This window comes from Sitophilus oryzae, unplaced genomic scaffold (assembly GCF_002938485.1).
Source record: "Sitophilus oryzae breed Bouriz unplaced genomic scaffold, Soryzae_2.0 scaffold_1396_pilon_pilon, whole genome shotgun sequence".
In the NCBI taxonomy this organism is placed as follows: Eukaryota; Metazoa; Arthropoda; class Insecta; order Coleoptera; family Curculionidae; genus Sitophilus; species Sitophilus oryzae.
In genome coordinates this window covers 5,685,517-5,708,434 of record NW_022146055.1, presented here as the reverse complement: position 1 = coordinate 5,708,434, position 22,918 = coordinate 5,685,517, and the positions used below count along the sequence as shown (strand labels likewise).

The window sequence follows — 22,918 nt, the reverse complement described above, 5'->3', positions numbered from 1 at the left end:
CTGTTCGCAAGCAAGAACTTTGATACGCTATGTAGATAAAGTCTGACCAACGAAAGAAAGGATTATTTTGACAGATTACATCCAAGGAATGACAGAAACTTTAATTTACTCTTGAATTATAATGGCAGACCACAAATGTCATTATCAGTCTTCTTTCGTTGGACAAGCATATGTAATTTTTTCAAATTGAATTCATAAATATTTAATAACTTTTTTTTATTTTTCCGTCATATTTGTACCACCTTATCTATCTTCCTAATAATTGAATCTGTCTAAATCTACTAAATCTGAATTGATTGATTGAATTGAACCAGCTTTTCCAAAATATTCTTTAACTCCAAATAACTATAACCGTACTATAACTGCCTACATTCCAAATGAGTACTAAGCTAAGCTGCCGACTCGTCCCGTCGCTTCGTCTCTCGACGAGCGGGCCGAGGTTGCCATATTTCAACCATAAAACTCTTGCCGCGAGTAATAAACAAATTTACAACCTGTATGTATTTTTTGACATAATATTTTTATATCGAACAATTATAATACTTCTTTCAATGGTATTTATTTAAATATAAAGACTTGAAGTAAATAATGGTTCTAAGTGCCAGAAAATCGAGTTTTATTTGTAAAATTACCTAAATTCCATAACCAACAACACATATAAAGCGCTAAGTGCTACGGCTATTAAATTGTATTGAAAAATATTCTCAACAGAGACACCAACTTATACATTGGTTATATAATAAAAAAAAATGTTTATCTCGAAATAATGATTTTGGCACTTAGAACATTATTTACTTCAAGTTTTCGTATAACCTGTTAAGTGAAATAATATATAATAATAACAGTCAGGGTAATTACCTGCAATTTTAATTTAAAGATAACTTTTATGTCATTTTTTTGAATATTTGTCTACCGGGATTCACATATTGTTTCGCTGGGCAGATTCTAGTTTTTTCCTATTTATATACATCTATGCATCAAATAGTTTTTTTATAAAATGATTTGTTCTATTTGCAGGTATATTTTTACAATAGTTAGCTACCTAATAGGAGTGTTTATTTTTGCGACTATTGTGGGCCAAGTTGGGAACGTGATAACAAATCGGAACGCCAACCGTTTAGAGTTTGAAAGACTTCTTGATGGTGCCAAAACTTACATGAGACATCACAAAGTGAGTAATATCAACTAGATTTTAGATTGTAGATTGTATGGAAGTAGGGAAATTAATCACCGCGACCTTATAGATCTATTGTGTCCCCCTTTCGTTACTTATAACTCATCATACAGTCTCATGGCTTTGACTAAAACTAGTATTGGAGACGATTTTATAAAGGTTAGTTCTCCGTCTCCGATATCAATCGTACCAAAAAAATGGCACGAATGATTGTCATCTCAATGATGAGGCGCTCTGGAGTTTCCCTGTTTTCCTCACTGAATTTTGAATTTTTAGCTTCAATCTATTGAGGTGTTCATTGAGGAGACAGTGTCCTGTTAAAAACCCCATGATAATCGTACTTAAATTAAGGAAAATTATTGATTTTTCTCTGTCGTAAGTTCTGAGAAATATCTTTGAGTGTAGACCGTTGGAGGATTGTCCATTCCAGGTTACGGATGGAACCTTCCAGGTTTTTAAGTTCCGCTTTAAGTTGGTTTCCATTTGGGAAGCAGAACGGTCCTGGTTCAGTTAATGGAATCCCTGCTCCTTTTCTAGCAAGATTGTTTTTTTCATTACCTTAGTAGGAGGACTCTATTTTCTTTCCTAATTGTTCAGCTTTTCTAGGCATTCTTTGACCAACTTCGAATTTATGGTTACTGAGTTGATCGCGTTTAATGTTGCTTGGCTATCAAATAAGATGGCTATTTCCTGTTTCCGATTGTTTCTATCTAAGATAATTTGTACGTACTTTTTGTTAGCGTAAATTTCTGCCTGAAGTATGCTGAGGTAAGTGCCAATTGGTTCGAAGTATTTAGTTTTTGGCCCAAACATTCCTATCCCTGTTGCTGCTTTGGTTTTGGAAGCATCAATATTCCACGTTTCCGTCTGGTTTTTTACCTGCTCAGCAAACGTTTCTCTCTTCCAATGCTTGTCATTTCTCAATACTACAGTGAACTGTTTCTCAAAGTCGTTTATTCTTGGTATATCAACCACTGGGAGTTCAAGAAGTGGCATATTACTTTTGAGGGTGTACCAAGCTCCTGAGCTGACAATTCTCTTAGTACTGTTTCCGTCAATGGTACTTTTAATTATTGTCGCATTACCAACCAGATAATCAAAAAAGCTTCGTACTCCATAACGATTTCTGTTCTCAAATTCCTCAACAAATTCTCATAAGGAACTCAATCACTGTTATAGCCGGCAACACTGTTATGTCGGCAACAGAAAGTCTTCGGTCGGTATTTGCATGTCCATAGTGAATCGCTATGGCGATTCAATATCTTTAAGTCGAAGAGCGGAAAATACGAAGTATTTGTTATGCAATGGGTACTTAACACTTTTCTATCTGTTCAGTACATCTTATTGTATTGAATATATTGACTGAACTTTTCGTATACTAAGGACTGGCAGCGATTAGTCTTCGTCTTTGGGTCTTGGGTCGAGATTAGTCTTGGGTCGAGATTTCCGTATGTAAGAAGAGTACAATGCGTTTATAATGTACTGAACAAAAAGAGAACAGTAAATACGCTTGGAATTGCCAAACGTATGAAATAAACCGAGAAACTGTACACATTGCTAAGAGACGTGGAAGGGGGATATAGCAGATTTGTCGAGAAGTGTCTAGCCCTAACAGTCAACTTTTAAGCTTGACCAATCAGGTTGGTTAGCGTGGTTATTTGAAGTGTGTTAATTCATTTGTGTTTGTCAAAAACTCTAACGTGATTGAAGTTGCCTGCCAGGGCTAGACACAAGTGATTTATCGCAGTTGACCGGTCGACCCAATTACTACCTCTGTCAGTACTTAAAGTTCTAGGGAAAGATACATCAGTACATCATGGCTTCAGCTTCACGATTGAATTACGTCTCGTGATATTTTATTTGTTTATTTATTAACGAGTCGTTGTAATTTTCTCTATAGCTTAAAAAATTTTAAGTGTGAATTAGAAACACTTGCATTTTTAGTAAAAATAAGTGGAATTGAGTTAGTGTTCGACAGTGATTGCGCTATTAGAACTCTGAATTCAAAAATCAATATCTCGAATTCTATTAGAAATAATTGATTGTAGTTTTTTTTCAAAATCTTTCTTAATATTATTGCTATATTTTTTTCGCAGACAGTATGTGAAAAACTTTATAAATAAAAAAGTTACACAATTGCTGAAAATTGCTATGCACTAAAAGTAAATGGATGGGTTATTTAAAATTTTTGAATGGAAAAGAGCAACCTTCTCGAATTTTTCTTATTTAAACATATTGTAAAAGATCCGATCTTCAAAATAAAAAAGTTTCTAAAGTGGTTCTTAAGTTATGGCGTGTTAGGTGTTAAAAAGTTGTGTATTTAAATTATCGCGATTACTGACAAAAAATATTCTTCTCGTTATACAAAATGGACACCCTAACGATATCCTTATAATTCCATTTCAGATGCTGAGAAACGTATCTAGTGATTTTATCTAGTTATCTTTTCGAAAAAAAAGTCTTTTAAAAATAAGCGGTTTGTGATCGTCATTTTACTTTAGCTGATAGGGAAAGGCATACCGGCAACGCCGAAACAGCACATCGCATTTCTCTCACTCCGGCATAATAAAATCCCTATGCGATTTACTTCCACACATGTAAATACCGATCCAAAAGTAACAGTTGCCAGCACGGTACACGAAATTCGGCATCAAAAAACAAGCGTTGCCGACCCCGTATAAAATTGTTTTGCCGGATAATCAAAATCCATTTCTAAGTAAATATGATTATTTTTACTTAAAAAAATGAATATTATTAATTCGTTATAACCGTATGTTTCTTTTTTAAATAATTATTTTGTTTCTATAAAACTATTTTGGCTATAGTTTAAATTTTTTTTGCTATAATGGACTTTTTGTGGTACTGATAATTTAAATTTACATTCTTAATTAAAAATACACGATTGTTTGAAAATTAAATTAGTAAGCGTACTTGTTAAAATGCCATTAATTACTGCTCTTTCACACTCTAACTGCTTAATTGGATAACAATGTATTCATTTAAACAAAAACGAAACAAGATATGAAATATTAAACGCACGTTTACTGAAGAACGTAAATCACTAACGACCCTTTCGGTAAAATTCTGTGAATTTTTAGACGCTAATGGTCATCAAGTTCGTCTAATGCATATGGCAGTTAAGGGTTTTAAAAAGCCGAGTTGTATTTTCAGTATTAGAGAGCTCATAAATTGAACTACAGATTTGTAGTAATTGATGTTACAAAATGTTCATTAAAATAAGAAGTACGCAAATTGAATGTATAATCAAAAATAAAATATTCTCAATTTGTTTTCATTTCTCTCTTTCACATCGTATATGGAAATGTGACAAATATTTAGAAAAAATACCTAATAATGTTGCTTAAACTTATCATAAATGAAGTTAAATGAGGAGGCCTATCAAATCAATAAAATATATCAATGAGTTAAAAATTATTGAACCTATTCTGGGTGCGGGGCCACAGCGGCATCCAAGGCAACGAAAAGGCCGATAAACAGAGCGAGTAATAAATAAATAAAAACGGCTTTATTTTTAACTCGGCGAAATTCAGCAGAGCTGTTAGTTTAACCGAGAATTCAAAAAAAATACAATTATAAGATTACAATAAAAATAAAAAGTTTCACGATATTATCTACCTACCATAATATACCTACTACGAAAAAAGGCAAAAAAAAACAAAAAAGATAGCCACCTAGTTATTTATCTGTAAAAGATGCGTTTTAAATTTTCATTTAAATGTGCAAACCGAGATATTATTTGATTAGCTGATAATTGGATATTGGTTAAGCAGTTTAATTAGTTTTTCAAACAAATATGAGGGGCTCTCAGATTTAATTAATTTATTCAGGAAGCAAGCAAAATGAAGTTTTTGTCGATCCGATATATTTAGCCACTTTAGATCATGAAGTTTGTGGCTCACGTGATCACTACGTTTCAGGTTGTAAATAAAACGAATGCAAGAGTTCTGAACTGTTTTTAATTTGAATTTGGTTGAAACATCCAAACAAGATCCATATACAAAATTACAGTAATTCAAATGACTTAAGACAATTGCTTCGCATAATTTTTTTTTAACTCAAAGTTCAGAATATCTTTGCTTTTATAGATATTGCGGAGATTAATATAGGCTTTTTGGAGAGCTTTTGATACTTGAATACGAAATCGAAGTATGCTGTCGAACACTACACCCAAATTTTTGTACTCGTCAACAATATGGATTCTTACACCATTTATTCACACGTTCAAACTCTGAACTGCCCAATTCTTGACTGGTCCAAAGTAATAGCTGACTTATTTGGGTTCAGTTTTAGGCCGTGATGTTGCGAATATTTAGAGACGGATTCTAGACATTCATTAAATCTCCTTGAGGCTTCCACTGCATCAGATTGTGAAAATGAAATTTGGATTTGCGTGTCATCTGCGTATCTGTGACTATTACACCCTTTAAAATAATTTGACATATCTGCTGTGAAAATGATGAGAAAAGGGGACCCAAAAGTGACCCCTGAGGGACCCCCCTATCAAGTTCAAAAGGCATTGTCTTTATGTTATCCAATACCACTAGCTGAGACCGAAATGGCTTAACTAGCTGAGACCGAAATGGCTTAACTTAAAAGCAGAGCGTGGTTGAGGGTGTCAAATGCTTTGCTGTAATCTAGTAATACTAGGGCAGATGTTTCTCCCTTGTCTGCTGCTAGTAAGATGTCATCCAGGACTTTTAGCAAAGCCGTGGCTGTACTGTATCCTTTACGAAAATCTGACTGCAGTTTGTGTAACAGGTTGTTTCCAGTGAAATAGTCAATAATTTGTCTGTAAATAAGCTTTTCAAACACCTTAGAAAGCACTGGTAACAAGCTAATGGGACGAAGTTCCGTGATAGTTTTAGGGCTGCTTACTTTTGGTAACGGTATAACTTAACCCGGCTAAAACTATGAACCTATGAAGGACCTGCTTATGAAATAAACCTATGAAGGACCTGCACAAGTTAATGTAGGGTACACGGATCGGAGAATGTGTGCGGACATACTAGAAGGGGTCAAACGCAATAGGCCTCACAGGTCGCAGTGTTTCCGAAAGAGGACGACCCCTTATTATCAAAAAAAAACCTGTTCCCAGAATGGAGCAAGAACTTAACAGGATTGTTACTGAAAAATTATCGTTTTTACTATCTCTATTATTAAGTATACCAAATAATAATAACTGGTATAGTTGTTAAAAATAGAAATATCGTACACATACATTATAATACAGGAGTGTTACTGAAAAATCATAGTTTTTACTATCTCTGTTATTAAGTATACCAAATACTAATCGCTCGTATAGTTGTTAAAAATAGAAATATCGTTGTTGGCTTAATAAGAAGATGCGCACACAACCTTATGTCCTAGATGTAGCTGGCAATAGCGTCGCCGCTAATCAACCTGTCCGAGATTTAGTTTAGCTCTACGCCGCGCCGCTGCGCGCTGATAGTCGTTTACAGCGCAGCGGATAAAGAATACTGTACCGTAGTTCTGCTATTAGCCGACAGAGTGGGTGGTTTCCGGGGCAGTGTTGCCAGAATTACAGATTAATCCGTAGATTTCGGGTTTTTGGTACAGTACGTTAGTTAATACGGCTTTTCTATCATTAAATAATTTAATATATTATATGATTAAACAAAGAACGGCATCAGAGTTGGCTTGAAAATGAAGATTGTTTTGATTTCATATGTCAAATATTATTGTAAACGTCAGTAGTCGTTTCCAAGTCAACTAAATGACTTTTTTCGACCATACGAAATATTTAGCAACTATAAAAGAATTTTTATTTTCGTTGCTTATTCTATGTTTAACACGAATAAATTTTCATTACATAAAGGCTGATTTTTCATCCAAAGATATTTTCGTCAAACGTATTACAAATAAGATATTACACATTTTAAGATGGCAACACTGTCGCTTTCAGTTCCACGCCGTCTTCAATATGCTTTCTCTAGCCGAATTGGAGAAAATGAGTATTTTATGCGTTGACAGTAGAACGAATAGAGGGTACACCGTACAGCACATAAGGGGAAATCATCACGTTGAGACGTAAGGGGACATCAAAACAGCCTTGTCACGAATTTGCCCATTAGGTAGTGAATCTTCCCAATTCTTTCAATAAACGGAAATATTCTCTGTAAATAATATTTTCTCCACATATTGAACCCATACAATCCTGAGGGAAGAAAAATTGGCAATTTTCAGAAATAAAAACGTATCTTCTATTATCCTTCCCTGTATCTCGAGGCTTCTCGTACGAAAATCTAACATTAAAAACTATTTAATTCCACCGCACGTAATATGTGGTAATAATTTCGTTAGGGTAAGGGCTCGACGAAAGTGAAGATATATATATAGGAGTTTGGCCCGCAGGGAAGATTAGAAATGAGCCAGCCTTGAATATTGATAGTTTTTTAGGTCTAATAATGTAATGTGTCTATTGGCTTGATAAAACTTAATCTTAAAATTATTTTCCTCTTATTTATTTCAGCATTCTCAGAACGATTTTATTAAATGCTTCCTATCACGTTATTATTATTATTTTATAAAACAGTTCTAATTATTAATATAATTATTGTAAAATTAGCCTTAAATATATGACAAATAAATAATATAATAAATTATTATTATTTTATAGCTTTTTTGGTGGAGCTATTTTTTTAAATGCTATTTATGTACATTAAACTCATTCATAATTTTTATATCAGTCTGTTTCGTTTGAAGCTCAAGAGAGACTTTAATCTTATTTTATTTTCTGTGTCAAGTTCATAAATTCCGACATTACTCATATATTGCTTTGTTTGTGACAGTATTGATTGATGAAAAAGGCTTTTGAGGGCAATTTCTCTATGACAATATTCTATTTCGAGGATAAATTTAGCTCTCTAAAGTTAACCACTAGATATTGATGTTTATATTTATACTTCTGAATGACCATCTACTTTTTGTAGGGTATACCGGGTGTTGCTCAAAAGTGGTTTACCCCCTATAATTTTTTTATTTTTTCAGATGCAATCAGGGTACGTGCATATGGGTTATCACCAGGGACGTGCATATGGGTTAAAACTGGAATATTTTTCTAAAAAAACATGTCCGCACCGACTTTTTCTCTTATTATAAATATCACGAGATAACTTTTAATCGACATTAAACGACCTTTACAGGTTTACTAACAAGAGAAAAGAGTCATTGACGCACATTTTTTTTAAGAAAATTTAACCCATATGCATGTCCTCAGTGAATATATCGATAATTTTTTTACTATTAAAATATGTCGCACTTATAGTAACTTTTACCCTCAAAATTTCATTCGAATAGTTAAAAGCATTTGGAAGCAAATTATAATAAATCGAAAAAATTAAAACTTTAACCCCTTGTAGCTAAGACACAAACCAGAATCGGACCTATGTTTATATAAAAAATAAATCTTATTTTTACGTGAGGAAGATGGCACATATTTTTTGATACACTCTGTATATATGAACACTTCAAGTAAGTAATGTTTTAAGTGCCAAAATGAATATTTCGAAATAAACAATATTTTTTTGTTAAATAACCAATGTATACGAATGGGCGGTGTCTCTGTTGAGAATTATTATTGTTTTCAGTACAATTTAATAGCCGTGATACATAGGGGCTTCTTTATTTATTTTTATGTTGATAGTTATAGAACTTATAGGATATTTTACAAATAAAGCATGACGAACCGATATTTTTAGCACTTAGAACATGATTTACTTCAAGTCTTTATACCGGGTAACCTAACTTTTTTATTTTTTCAGATAAAAAAACGAGGTTTGGTATGTTAGTATATGACATAAATTAGGATTAACTGACGTATTCAATTGTTTTCGATCACTTTCTGTTTCACCGGAAATGACTACAACTTTTTGATTTTTAAATGGCACAAACGGTATTTTTTTTTACTTTTTTTTTCAGTAGAAAATGACACCCTGAATAGGTTTCGAATAGAAAATGACACTCTGACATATATACAGGGTGTCCGGAAAGTCAACGCTAATAATGAAAGGGGTGATGGACCAACTCATAAGCATCCAGAAAAACATAATATGACCTTAGTAAAAAATCGATGGTTTTCGAGATATTGCCATTTTAATATAATTTGTTAAAATTTTACACAATTTTACATTTTTTTTTATTTTTTTTATTTATTTTTTTTTATTTTCCAACAACTGAAAATCTGTTCCAAGGAGACGATTTTAACAAATTTTATTAAAGTGGTAATATCTCGAAAACCATCGATTTCTTACTAAGGTCATATTATGCTTTTCTGGATGCTTCTGAGTTGGTCTATCACCCCTTTCAGTATAATCGTTGACTTTCCGGACACCCTGTATATAATCAACTTTTGACATTCTCGCTTCAAAAAAAAATGGTATTTTAAATTTCAATCTAGAGTGCCATGGCTGTGTTAAAAACACTAATGTTTAATGAAGGAACCTTATTGGAAAAATAGATTTGATCGTCTAATGTTTTCGTGTCTTGTCCTGGTCGGTTAAACGATGTCCAAATCGTATTTTTAAACATAACCCATTTTTTCAAATAGAACGAGGCTGGCTCATTAGCATATTTCGAAAAAGTATTTTTTTACGAATAATTTGATACCACACACTTGGCATTTCGATATTTGAAATGTCGTTATGAACCGCATTTTACAATTTCAAATAACCCATCTGGGAAAACGTCAAAAGTTGACATGTGATACGTCATTCTATTCAGAGTGTCATTTTCTATCGAATAAAATAAAAAATACAGAGGGTGTCATTTAAAAATTAAAAGTTGTAGTTATTTCCGGCGAAACAGGAAGTGACCGAAAACAATTGAATACATCAATCAATCCTAATTTATGTCATCTACCAGGTTCGTCTCAAAAGTGGCTCACCCCTATAACTTTTTTATTTTTTCAGGTAAAAAAACGAGGTTGGGTATGTTAGTATAAGACATAAATTAGAATTGATTGACGTATTCAATTGTTTTTGGTCACTTCCTGTTTCACCGGAAATGACTACAAGTTTTTTAAAAGATTTTTAAATAGACCCTCGGTATTTTTTTACTTTATTCGATAGAAAATGATATTCTGAATAGAATGACATATCATATGTCATATACTAACATACCAAATCTCGTTTTTTTAACTGAAAAAATAAAAAAGTTATAGGGGTGAGCCACTTTTGTGACGCACCCGGTATAAACATACCAACTCTCGTTTTTTTTATCTGAAAAAATCAAAAAGTTATAGGGGTGAGCCACTTTTGAACAATAATTTTCGTCCATTCTATAGCGGATTAAATTTGCGGCAGTGAAAAAAATCCTTCCCTTAAAACTATTTTTTTTTTATTTTGAATAAAAGTCAATTACAGAAAAGGGAATTTTAGTGTGGCAGTTTAACTAAAACGGATCAAGTGCTGTCGAGTGGCAAAGCTCTGGAAAACGGAAAGTTAGCATGATACAGAAAAGATCCAAAAAAAGCCCGGACAAAAAGAAGAGCAAAAAATCGGATTTTTTTTTGTTTAGTTGAGTTAACGCTATTGCACTTTAATCGGATTTTGAAACTTTCGGGAACTGTTGGGAATACGAAAAATAGATAATTAAATTTGTAAATATAATCCCGACTAACTAGTAACAGATAGCACAAAAATATAAAATGACATAAAAATAACGTATATTTTTATGCAATTAGGTACTCTGTTTCACTGTATTTAAATAGCATGCAATATGTATACAATATTAAAATAAAAAATGTAGAAAACATGGTGAAATTAGAAAACTAAATACTCCATAGTTTTTTCTTCAAATCAGTATTTTTTTTTCGTGTGCAGTCTCTTGATACTCTTCTGATATATTAGAAATTACCTGAAAAAAATCTCAAGGTGTTAGTTAAAATCTGTATTTCCTAAAAAAATACAACACTTCTAAAAGTCACGTTTTTTACACAGAAAACAGTTCGAAATAATTACTGCTTTTTAACGTCCGAAAACCGACTGATGCATTCCATTTTATGGTGGAGTGGGGCACCATAAACACTGGGTTCGGAGCGGGGGTCTCTCTGGCATTGCTTGAGAACCGTATCTTTTTATCTACGCGTGCTTTTCGGAAATCACTTTTGGCCAGCTAGATATAAAAAATACTCCTTTGTACGACGGTAGATGATGCGAGTAGCTGGACGGGTGACCGTCTGGAAACTCTGTCTTCATGTTGTTCCATGGCAGGAGTGTAAAATTTATTCTTAGTTATATCTTAGTGATAATAATAGTTTGGCTCACCCCGTACTTTATACAGGGTGCTACAAATTCGGGGTACGAGCATTGATATCTCGGAAATCGTAATAGATACGAAGTTGGTTAAATTTGGGCAAAGTAGCGACTTGGGATGTTCACCAAGATGCCATCAAAAAAGTTTTAAAAATTTCAAGGATTGCTGACTTTTTTTGGAAAAACGGATTTTTTTCAAAATCAATTTTATTTTTTCCTGTCGTTACTTTTTAGACTATCAAAAACTAATTGCACATTCTCATAGCCACTAGAGCTATCTGATAGTATTTTTGGATTTTCAAATTAGCTGATAATTTGTGAGATACAGGCCACCTTAATTTTTTTTGAATACGAACCTGTATTTTTTATTTCAGGTTTTGAAAGAAGTCGGTCTCGTGAGTACAATGATATACCACACTTTATACTCAGTACTTTTTTGTTTTGAATACCTTAACAACAACAAAACTACTTGATTGTTATTTAAAATAATTTCAAGTCCGACTCTGGTGTTTTAAATTATTTAATATGATTATATTCATCGCAACAATATTGATTAGCTCTAATTAACATTGAATAAGGATTTTTTTTATTGTGAATTTGAAATCTCAGTGTATACGATCTAATAATATGCAGAATAATCGTAGTTATTATAAATAAATCAACTTCTACAAACTAGTTTCTAATGATCTACATGTTCGAAAAGGTTACCACCCTCCCTATTGCATAAACTTATTTGTCGTTCAATTTTATTTATAGCTTTTTGAACATCTTTTTTTATTTCCGAATGCATTTTGTACTCTTTATTGTAAATGTTGAAAAATATTGATTTTACTTTTACAAATGACGTCAAGTAATGCCCCCCTCCCGCCTCTTGGTTACAGGTGCAGGAACCTCGCTGGGGCCATTATACTGCTCTACCATTGCCAATCCATCTTCCGGGGAAATTATTTGATATATTATATTAATTTCATTTATTTTATATTATTTTTTATTGCATTTGATTTTCCGTATTCAATGTTTTACCCCACGTCATTGTTTGAAGGGTTATCAATATTGTAAGGATGAATAGATTAAATATTAAAAAAAAAAACATAGTCAGACTTCAAATTAGTTAAATAAATTGTGTTTAAATCCCCAAAACAAAAAATATTAAGTGTGGCACATCATTGTACTCAGGAGACCGAGTTCTTTCAAAACCTAAAATAAAAAGTGCAGATTGTATTTAAAAAAATTAAGTTGGCCTCTGTATCTCACAAATTATCAGCTAATTTGGAAATCTAAAAATACTGTCAGCTAGCCCTAATAAAGTGGCTATGAGAATGTGCAATTAGTTTTTTGATTTTCTAAAAAGAAACAACAGGAAGAAATAAAATTGATTTTCAAAAAATTCCGTTTTTTCCAAAAAAACTCTTTGTTGAAATTTGTAAAACTTTTTCTTAAATAGAGCATACGTTTAGAACGGTTTAAATAATAATAGAGATTATATTTTCTTATTATATTTTCTTGTCTGAGTTAATGATAACTTTAATGTGTTTTAGGTACCAGGAGGGATGAAACGGCGAGTTTTACGATGGTACGACTATTCATGGTCACGAGGGAGGATACAGGGAGGAGGAGATATAAACACAGCCTTAGGTCAGTTGCCTGATAAACTTAAGACAGAGTTAGCCCTTCATGTCAATTTAAGCGTCCTTAAAAAAGTGAGTATAAGAAAGACATAGCACATTGTTATTGTTACGTTTTTCGTCGGTTCCGTGTGGATAGAAAGTCTTATTTATTTAAACACAATTTATTTTACACTAAGTAACAAAACAACAACGATAAAACTATTTATAAGTTATTTACAATTATTAATTATTTATCTAAAAGGATTTATTTTGACGCGGTAATTGTACGCGTCGGTAACGCGTCGGTAACGGTACGCGGTAATTGTACGCGTCGACCGAAGCTGTTTGTTTTTTTCTGTCCCTCTTTTGCATAGGCGTCGGGTTATATGTATATACCCACAGCTAAACAGTTCTCGAATAGTCCATTAGATCATTAGGTGCATAGAGATTTAGAATATTCTCGTATGTACACCGCCATTCCAGTGAAACTCGATTGTTCTCGAACTGAGTCATTACAGTGGTCTCTTCTTTAATGCGATTCCAGGTCATATGGGAGCAGGACATATTAGAACGGGTTAGGCTGAGTCCACACAGGCCCGCAACGTTATGTAATGTTGTACATGTATGTAACTTATTTGTTGTTATTAAATTAACTGTTTACACTACTAAATATATAATATTCTGTGAATAGAACATCTACGTATTATTGCAATCTTATAATTCACTTTTATGAAACTAATGATACTTGATTTTTGATTTTCATATTATCATGAATCTATTTTTCTGTACCGATTGAAACCAGTCTGTTGGGATCGATTTAAACCGGTCTTCCGGTACCGGTATACCGGTCTTGTAAAAGACGATACCGACACCGGAATATTTCAAAAATACTGGTCCTAATACCGGTATACCGAAAGACCGAACATGCCCTATTTTTACATACATAATTTAACTAAAGATGTGTCTTTTATATTTTAGTCTGCCTGCTCTATTCCGATACGGTGTATATTTGAAATACCTAAATTTGCTATTTAAATCAGTATTTTATTCTGAACGAACGGTACATTAAATTTTCATTTTAATGCAAAATATTCTTCTTTCGCCTCATTTAATGCGGGCACTTAATTCCGTTACGCGAAATTTTCTATTTCGCTATATACCGTCGCATTTTCCATGCTTTTTCTTCGTTAAATGTAGATTACATCCGAGGTTGACGACTTTGAAATTTAACGACAGATAACAAGAGCCGATAGAGACTGGGGAGAGTGAAAAATTGCTTTTACCGAAAAAAATACGCCGTGTTCTCTTCACGAGAAAAATCTTGTAAAATGGAATCCCCTGGAAATTATTTAATTACAAATGTAATTTTTTCAGATTTTTCACTATACCTACTTGTATAGTATAAGACAGTATTACTCAATGACTAAAGAATACCAAGACATGTAACGCCCATATACGAGCTGCAGCAGAATTTGTTACGTTAGACGCCATTTTGTTGGTGTCAACACTGTCAACGAATGAGTCATCAGCTGATCATCAGCGACAATTTTAGCAATTTTTAATAGTTTGTGTAGTGAACTTTGTATAAACTTTATTACAATGGTGATTAGTTGTTCAACTTTCAAATGTAAAAGCCGCAGCGATAAGAAAGAGCCAGAAGTTACGTTCATTGGTAAATAAACAGTCCACTCCACCTTTTTAGCGTTTTCTTAGTTTTCTTATTGATTTTAATAAATTATTTTTCTGATATTATATGAACTTGATGTGTGCTATACGTCGATACTAGTTTTGTACCTTTTGTTAACATTTTAATACGTTTTTTTCGTAATTAATTAGTATGATACCACCATATACACCATACACCATAGGTGTAGTCAAAACATTTTTCAAAAAATATAAATATCTCTTCAAACAGCTAAGTTAAGAAAAATACGTGCCACGGCACTGTTTGGTGACATGGTAACAATTTGCTCTCGGATGTTATTTGTCCTTGTATTCTTTAGTCATTGATATTACTTACCAAATTTCATAATTTTATGTCGACGGAAAATACTCTATAAATTTGGATTCCTTTGAGAATATCTAAATATATTTTTTTTTGGGGCATCCATTTCTGTTGTTTTTTTTTACATTAACTTAGATGTTTGATTTTTATCACAGTTTCAAGGGACTTTAGACCTGAGTATATGGTTTTAATTTCAACTCGATACCTCCAAGGGTTCCAGAAATAAAGGGTCTCCTCAGACAGACAGACGAACAGACAACAAAGTGATCCTATTTATACGGGTTCCGTTTTTTTCTTGTGAGTTACAGAACCCTAAAAAAACAGAACTTTTCTTGTTTTGATATTTGATCTTGTATGGTAACCTAAAGAATAAAATAAGTATTAAGCACATATAAGTAGATGACTTGGTGTGTTATACAGGGTAGTCCAAATTCTATTTAGAAAGCTGCGGCAGCATATCTGCAGATAAAAAATAAGTAAAAAAATTTATATAAATTTGTGTTTCGTTTCAGTGTTACAGGGTGTAGAAGTTTGATTTTTATTTGGATTTTTTTTAATAATTTCTGACCTAAAGTCGATATTTGGATGGAAATTGGTTTCAGCGGTTTCCTACAACCTACATATGTTTTAACTGTCTTGAAGAGTAATAAATTTTCATTCCTACCGGTATAGAAAACTACTGAGTAAAAAATGTACATTTCCGCCGTTTTTATGTAAAAAAAGACTTGTTAAAAATTATTACAACTAAACGTAAAAGAAAATTATCAATACATATCATCATTTATAATAGTATATTATTCATCGACCATATAATTGTAGCTGTCATTCACGCGGATGATGTTTATGACACGAGCCGCAGCGCAAGCGAGATAAATCATCCAAGTGAATAACAGCCATTATATGCGAGTAGAATACTATATCTAGGACTATGAAAAAAATTTAGATAATAATAATATAAGTTTTTATTTTTAATGTCAAAGAAATATTGAACGAGTATAACGAGTAAGTAACATGGAAACAAAACATTGAAATTTAAGAAATTAAAAAAAATTAGCTTTAACTAATTAAAACAAAAATTATTTATTTACATTAATGGTACCTAATGAGTTTGGATCGAGATAGCCGTGGAAGCGGTGAATAATGAAACCTTTATTCAGTAGTGAATAATGAATATTATTATTATTTCATAATAAAAAGAAATTACAGACGTGTCGCGGATAAAAAAATAAATATGTTCACTAGATAGTAGCTTGCCTGAAATGATAAATTTGGTTATTTAATATTTATTAAAATTAATCATATTTTTTCTAGAAAAACTAATGATCAAACAATAATTTTTGTTGAACCTTTGACACAAAAACATTTTAAATTTATGATTTCTAAAACTATCTAGCTAACATGTTCAAATTTTGTCAATGATGTCATGGATTGTTTATTTCGATTCCAATTATCTTGGGAACCATTACTTGTAGTGATTTTTACTAAGAGACCTTTTTTATGTTAAAAATGGAATTAATGGTATATTTTTAACTCACTTGTTTTATACAGGTACAGACAAAAAATTAATACACATCAAACGACTCAAAAAATATGTATGTAGGTAGTGCCCTCTATAAGTAAGAGTCATACTGACACCGAAATCAAATTTATCACATCAAAAAAGTCCCAAACACCAATTTTTATCCAACTATCAACATTAATTAAGAAATTATTTGGAAGAATTGAAATAAAATGAAACTTCTACACTTTTACTTATGTTTGTCTACAGAATTTACTACTGAAGCGAAAACAATTCGAATCACCCTGTATCGAACCAAAGCTTTGTTACTTGGAATTATTTTGTTAATACTTCGAATAAAATATATATTTTAATTTAAAAAAAAATACCAGAGTTTTAATAAAAATACTGATTCAAATTCACCTTATTTAATTTAAAATTATCATCGATTATTATTCCCCAGCAGTCTTTGACGCCGTTTTTTGTCTATTCTAATATGATATATTTCGTTAATGATATATTAACATAGTATAAGGAAACTAGTAGCTTGACTCCTTGTCAAATCCTGTGTTCTTTTTCTGCCACTTTATATGACCTTGTTCTCGCATCCCGTGACCACTGACGTAGCTGTATAATCGTGGTCTATAACTAAGCAAAGTATAGTCGTGGTACTCGCCATAGTTTCACAGAGATGTATTTAGGAAAATATGAGCTCACAATAAAATAAAATAAAATAAATTGACCATCGAGTAAAAATTTGCTGAAAACAGAATATTTTCACATTTCGTGCAAGCAACAATTCTTCTGTATCTGAAAATTTTTTGATGGGAAGAAATGCGGAAAAAATTATGACATATTTTTGTATTATTATCTATTTCAGAGATTTTCTACAACTTTCTTTTAATTTAAAACAAGTTTAATTTTACCATTAATGTGTTTGTTTTTTCGTAATATATCGGTTAAGTGATTTTCATTGGATAACTAATACACTGAACAACACATTGTACTAAATAATAAAATAACATAGGTATTTAAACTTTAATAATTGCTAATAAACATTATTACAGAAATTTCAAAAGAGAAAAGAAGCAAGAACAATGAGAAATAGCATCACTACTTTCTCACGTAATAAAAGTATAATTTTTTTAATTATTGTTACCGAGTCCCGAAGGTACCGAAAGAACCGGGAATTAATAATTTCGAGTCCCGGTTCTTTGATATATCAAAAGAATCGGAAATTTCCGGTTCTGAACCCTAGTTACCATATTATCAATAAATTATGTTTTTTAACTAAAAGCTAAAAAAATTTCAGATTTAAAAAAAAAATGCCTAGGAAAATCCTCATATTTCTAGGTCAAAATATACTACCCCTAAAAATATTTGCACTTATTTAAGACTCACCCTGTATAGGGTGATTTACGGTTCTGGTACGTTATACCGTTTCTGCAACCGGAGCTGCTTTTCGGAACCAGTAATTTCGGTACCATGCCTCTAAGGAACCGGGATTTCCAGTTTTTTTTTCGGTACTTTCGGTACTAGCAATTTTTTGTTCGATGATGGTGCAGTTCGTTAAACAGCAAGCAAGAGATGGTTGTCGAAAGTAAGATCGATAAAAAATTGAGGTTTAAATGAAAATAACATCAAATTATTAAATCAGCCATAAGAAAATCTGACTCTAACTGAACACAAACATGATCACAAATGAAGAAAAAAAATAAAAAAAAATAGGTAACTTAAAATTTACACCAAACAACATAAACCAACTTAACTAAATTTGAAAACAAGCCTTACATTTTGAATTAAAAATGCAAATTTGATTGGGCAACATTGAGCAACATTATACTAAACTACCTGATAAAAATGCCCACTTCTCTGTGCATAAAAATTTGGAACGATTTATTTCTTTATACATCTTACAATGTTGGTATATTAAACACAGAAATTAAACGATTAAATTATTCTGGTTGGACAAGTGAATTATTACTTTAAGTTGCTCATATTTTACATAAAAAACATTTCTATAGAAAGCAGATATTTCTACAGAATTGTTTCTATACAGGATCGGGGAATAAAATTTCCAGATCTGGAATAAGCTTCTTCTAAACGTCAAGTACGTTTTTGATCATTAATTACCATTTTTAAACTTCAGTAATTGTTAATAAACATTATAGGAACTTCAAAAGAACTTCAAAGCAAGATCAATAAGAGATCACGTCTTATTTAGAAGAGTTTGATTTTGACCGCTAGAAAGTATCAATGGACTTTCGCATGTAACAAAAAATATTTTTGGTATCATTTTTTGTCAATCCGTCTCTGTGCTGGGACGCAACGCTCGAACCTCGCAAGTCGACGGACAGTTAATAACCTTGGACGGACGGAACTCAACTGAAACGCTCTGCGATCTGCCGATATTCGACAGATTGTAAAAACTGGCAAAAAATATTTGGGACAGTGCAACTACTCCCCTTTCCTTCTACTATGATATTAATATATAATAAATCAATAAATAAATAAATACACTTACTAGTGGGAAATAAATTATTCGTATAATTCTAAAATGATGGCATTATTCCCGTTTTCGCGCATAATATAGATTTCACTGGAGGCTGACAACTTAATATTTAACGACAGATAATACGAACAGATAGAGAGTAGCGAGAATGAAAAATTGCTATCGACAAAATTTTGGGTGTTATTCCCGATACGGAAATTTTCTTAGAATAAGGACCGATCGAATAAATAAATTGATGTCGAAAGTAAACATGTGGTAGTCTTTCAAATTGAAAGGACATAAAAAACGATCCTTTTTCTCGCATTAATCTAAAGCTATGGATATGTAAAAAGATTTACGTTTTTCTGTTTCATTTCAATATTAAACGGAAGATTTTAGAAAATCAAATAACTAATTGCACATTTCTCATAGCCACCTTATTAGGGGCTATTCGATAGTATTTTTAGATTTTCAAATTAGCTGATAATTTGTGAGATACAGAGACCATCTTAACTTTTTTAAATACGGACCTGCATTTTTTAATTTAGATTTTGAGAGAACTCGGTCGCCTAAGTACATTGATATGCCACACTTATACTTTTTTTGGTTTGGGTACTTTAACAACAACAATACTATTTAATTATTATTTCAAAGAACTTCAAGTCCGACTCTGTTTTTTTTTTAATTATTTAATCTGATTATATTCATCGCAGCAATATTGATCAGCGCTAATTAACATTGAATAAGGAAAATCGAACCAATTGAAAAATTCAAATAAATAATATCCAGGTCACCAATTTAAAGATATTACTTTTAACTTTTTTTATTGTCAATTTGAAATTATCAGTGTACGATTTAATAATTTGCATAATATTAATCGTAGTTATTATAAATAAATTAACTTCTACAAACTAGTTTCTAATGCTCTACATGTTCGAAAGGGTTACCACCCTCCCTATTGCACAAATTTATTTTTCGTTCAATTTTATTTATACCTCTTTAAACAGATCTTCTTTTTATACTTCCGAATACATTTTGTACTCTTTATTGTAAATGCTGAGATGTACTAATTTCACTTTTACAAATAATGTCAAGTAATATTTATATTATTTTGTATTATTTTGTTGCATTTAATAACTAACCTAACCTAATCAACTGAATATGGAAAATTCAATGTTTTACCCCACGTTATTGTTAAGTTTGAAGGCTTATCAATATTGTAACGATGAATATATAACAGAGCCACGCGGATTTCAAATTAGTTTAAATAAATTTTGTTCAAATTTCCGAAACAAAGATAGCCTTAATAAAGCGGCTATGACAATGTGCAATTAGTTTTTCGATTTTCTAAAAAGTAACAACAGGAAAAAATCAAATTGTTTTTCAAAAAAATCAATTTTTTCCAAAAAAACTCAGCAATCCTTGAAACTTTTAAAACATTTTTGATGGCACCTTGGTGAACATCCCAAAGCGCAACTTTGCCCCAATTTAATCATGTTCGTATCTATTTCGGTTACCGAGATACCAATGCTCGTACCTCGAATTTCTAGCACCCTGTTTATTTATATAAAAATTATAATTATTCTAAATTAAGAGCGAATTTTAAACTAATTTAGGAACCCCGAATTAATGTTTAAAGGAAAATGTGATGTAAGCTACTATGTTCATATCCACGACTACTACAACGCATGCGCACGTGTTTCTGACTCATTGTCAAATAATCTAGCTGGCTAAAGACCAGTTAACAGGACCAAAGTGCACTTGGTTCAAATACACTTGGATCGTGTTAATCCAAACAGTATAAAGTATATGAAATGAAGGGCTTATTGTAATAATATAATAACATGATATGCCACAAATCCATAATTCTGAATTATTAGACTTTGCAGTCTTGAAAAAATGTCTAAATTTAAATATTAATAAATATAAATTTGAAGACGTTTTAGAGATATGTAGTTTAGTTTAACAGGTTATCTAACAAATTTGTATTATAAAAGGCAAGAAAAACACTAGTTACTAGTCAATAAAACTATTTTCTGGTAAGTGGCTTATCATGTTATTACAATAAGCTCTTCAAATGTGCTATGTGATTTGAAAGCTCGTTGTATATGTTTATATTGTGTTTATTTTAGAGATTTTTTTGTGAGGGATGAAATTGTCTATCGAAACTCCAAGCTGCTCCCCGAATCCCCAATATCCTAGGAGACTAGGAGCTCTTCTCAGCAATTTTTAGCTTCATTCGTTCATTTTGTATCTCTATCTAAAATACAGTATCTGTCTGTGTTACTGCCTTCCCTTACACGATTGTAATATACAGGTTGTTAATTTGTTTATTACTCGCAGCAAGAGTTTTATGGTTGCATTATGGCAATCTCGGCCCTCTCGTCGAGAGACGACGCGACAGTCGGCAGCTTAGCTTAGTACTCATTTGGAATGTATAGGCAGTGTTGCCATTCTGTTTCCCAATAAGTAACCGTCCAGTTAACAATCTGTATAGGTATAACTAATATTTTCACAAATTGTTATCTGTAGGTTTTATTTCTGCATAACTCAAATTATACTCAATACAATAATTGCAAAAATGACATAAATTGACATAGTTTTTTCCTAATTTTGTTATGTATGTTACATATGTAAAAAAGTGTAATTAATAGAACAAATGTAGCAGTCTGGAAATTTATCACATTTGCCCATATCTGATATGCACCCACGAGGTTTTATAAAAGTCAGTGCCCCTGGATCACTGTCTATTGCGATTATGCAAATTTTATTTTCGAAAATAAATTTCCGAGAAATATCTACAGCTCTGTGCCTAATTCATAATTTTGTTCTTTTCAGGTGACGATATTTCAAGAGTGCCAACCCGAGTTCCTTCGAGATTTAGTTTTAAAAATGAAGGCGTACATCTTCACCCCGGGCGACTCGATCTGTCGAAAGGGGGAGGTGGCGCGCGAGATGTTCATCATCGCCGACGGCATTTTGGAGGTGATCAGCGAAACGGGGAAAGTGTTGACGACGATGAAGGCGGGCGACTTTTTCGGGGAAATTGGAATACTCAACTTGGACGGCTTGAATAAGTAGGTATACAGAGATTACTCTCGAACGCGGACCACAAACAAAATTGAACGGGTGCGAAAATATTACATTTCATACTGGTGTCGTAGTAAAACACATAGTACAGGATCCGGCTGCAGGATGATTCCGCTAATCACGTAGTTAATCAAAATCTAATTTTTACATATTATATTTCTGACTGGGGGAAAACAATTTTAACAGGGTACCAATCAAAAAATTGCCACCAATATGTTTTGATTATAATAGTATTAATTGATTTTCGATACGAAATTAAGTCCATAACGTATATTAATAATTTACTTATACAGAGTGAGCCTTAAATAAATGCAAATATTTTCAGGGGTGGTATATTTTAACTCGAGGAACACGTCTACTTTCGCAAAAAAAGATGTTGAAAATTGTGCATTTTCTTTTAAATTTTCCTGTATATTTTTCGAAAACTTTTTAGAACTGCCTGTTCACTGCAAATTTTTCCACGGTATAATTTTTTAATATCTAATACCATGGTTACGGCACTAAAAGGGATGCAATATTGCCACTTTCTACAACTTCCACTAACAAGTAAAAAAATTACTAAAAAAGAGTGAAAAATTCAAAAAATATAGGAACGAAAAACAAAATATCCTGTATGGTAAAGTGCAAAGGTACTAGTTTCCATTACCAAGATACTATGCCATTATAATTAATTTATCTATTTCAGTATAAAAACATACCGCTTGAACCGTTTTTAAGTTCAATTAGAAATAACCAGAACTAAAACTTATACAATGATACCT

General features: G+C 32.0%; 1 protein-coding gene across 1 annotated transcript in view; it reads left to right on the top strand.

The window, feature by feature from the left end:
• The window catches only part of LOC115875949, a 248,141-nt gene that overhangs the window by 167,017 nt on the left and 58,206 nt on the right, over window positions 1–22,918 (top strand). The window contains exons 11-13 of the mRNA XM_030891556.1: window positions 1,018–1,171; window positions 13,005–13,166; window positions 21,906–22,144. Of these exons, the coding sequence (XP_030747416.1) occupies window positions 1,018–1,171; window positions 13,005–13,166; window positions 21,906–22,144 (555 nt within the window). The remainder of the gene's footprint in view (window positions 1–1,017; window positions 1,172–13,004; window positions 13,167–21,905; window positions 22,145–22,918) is intronic.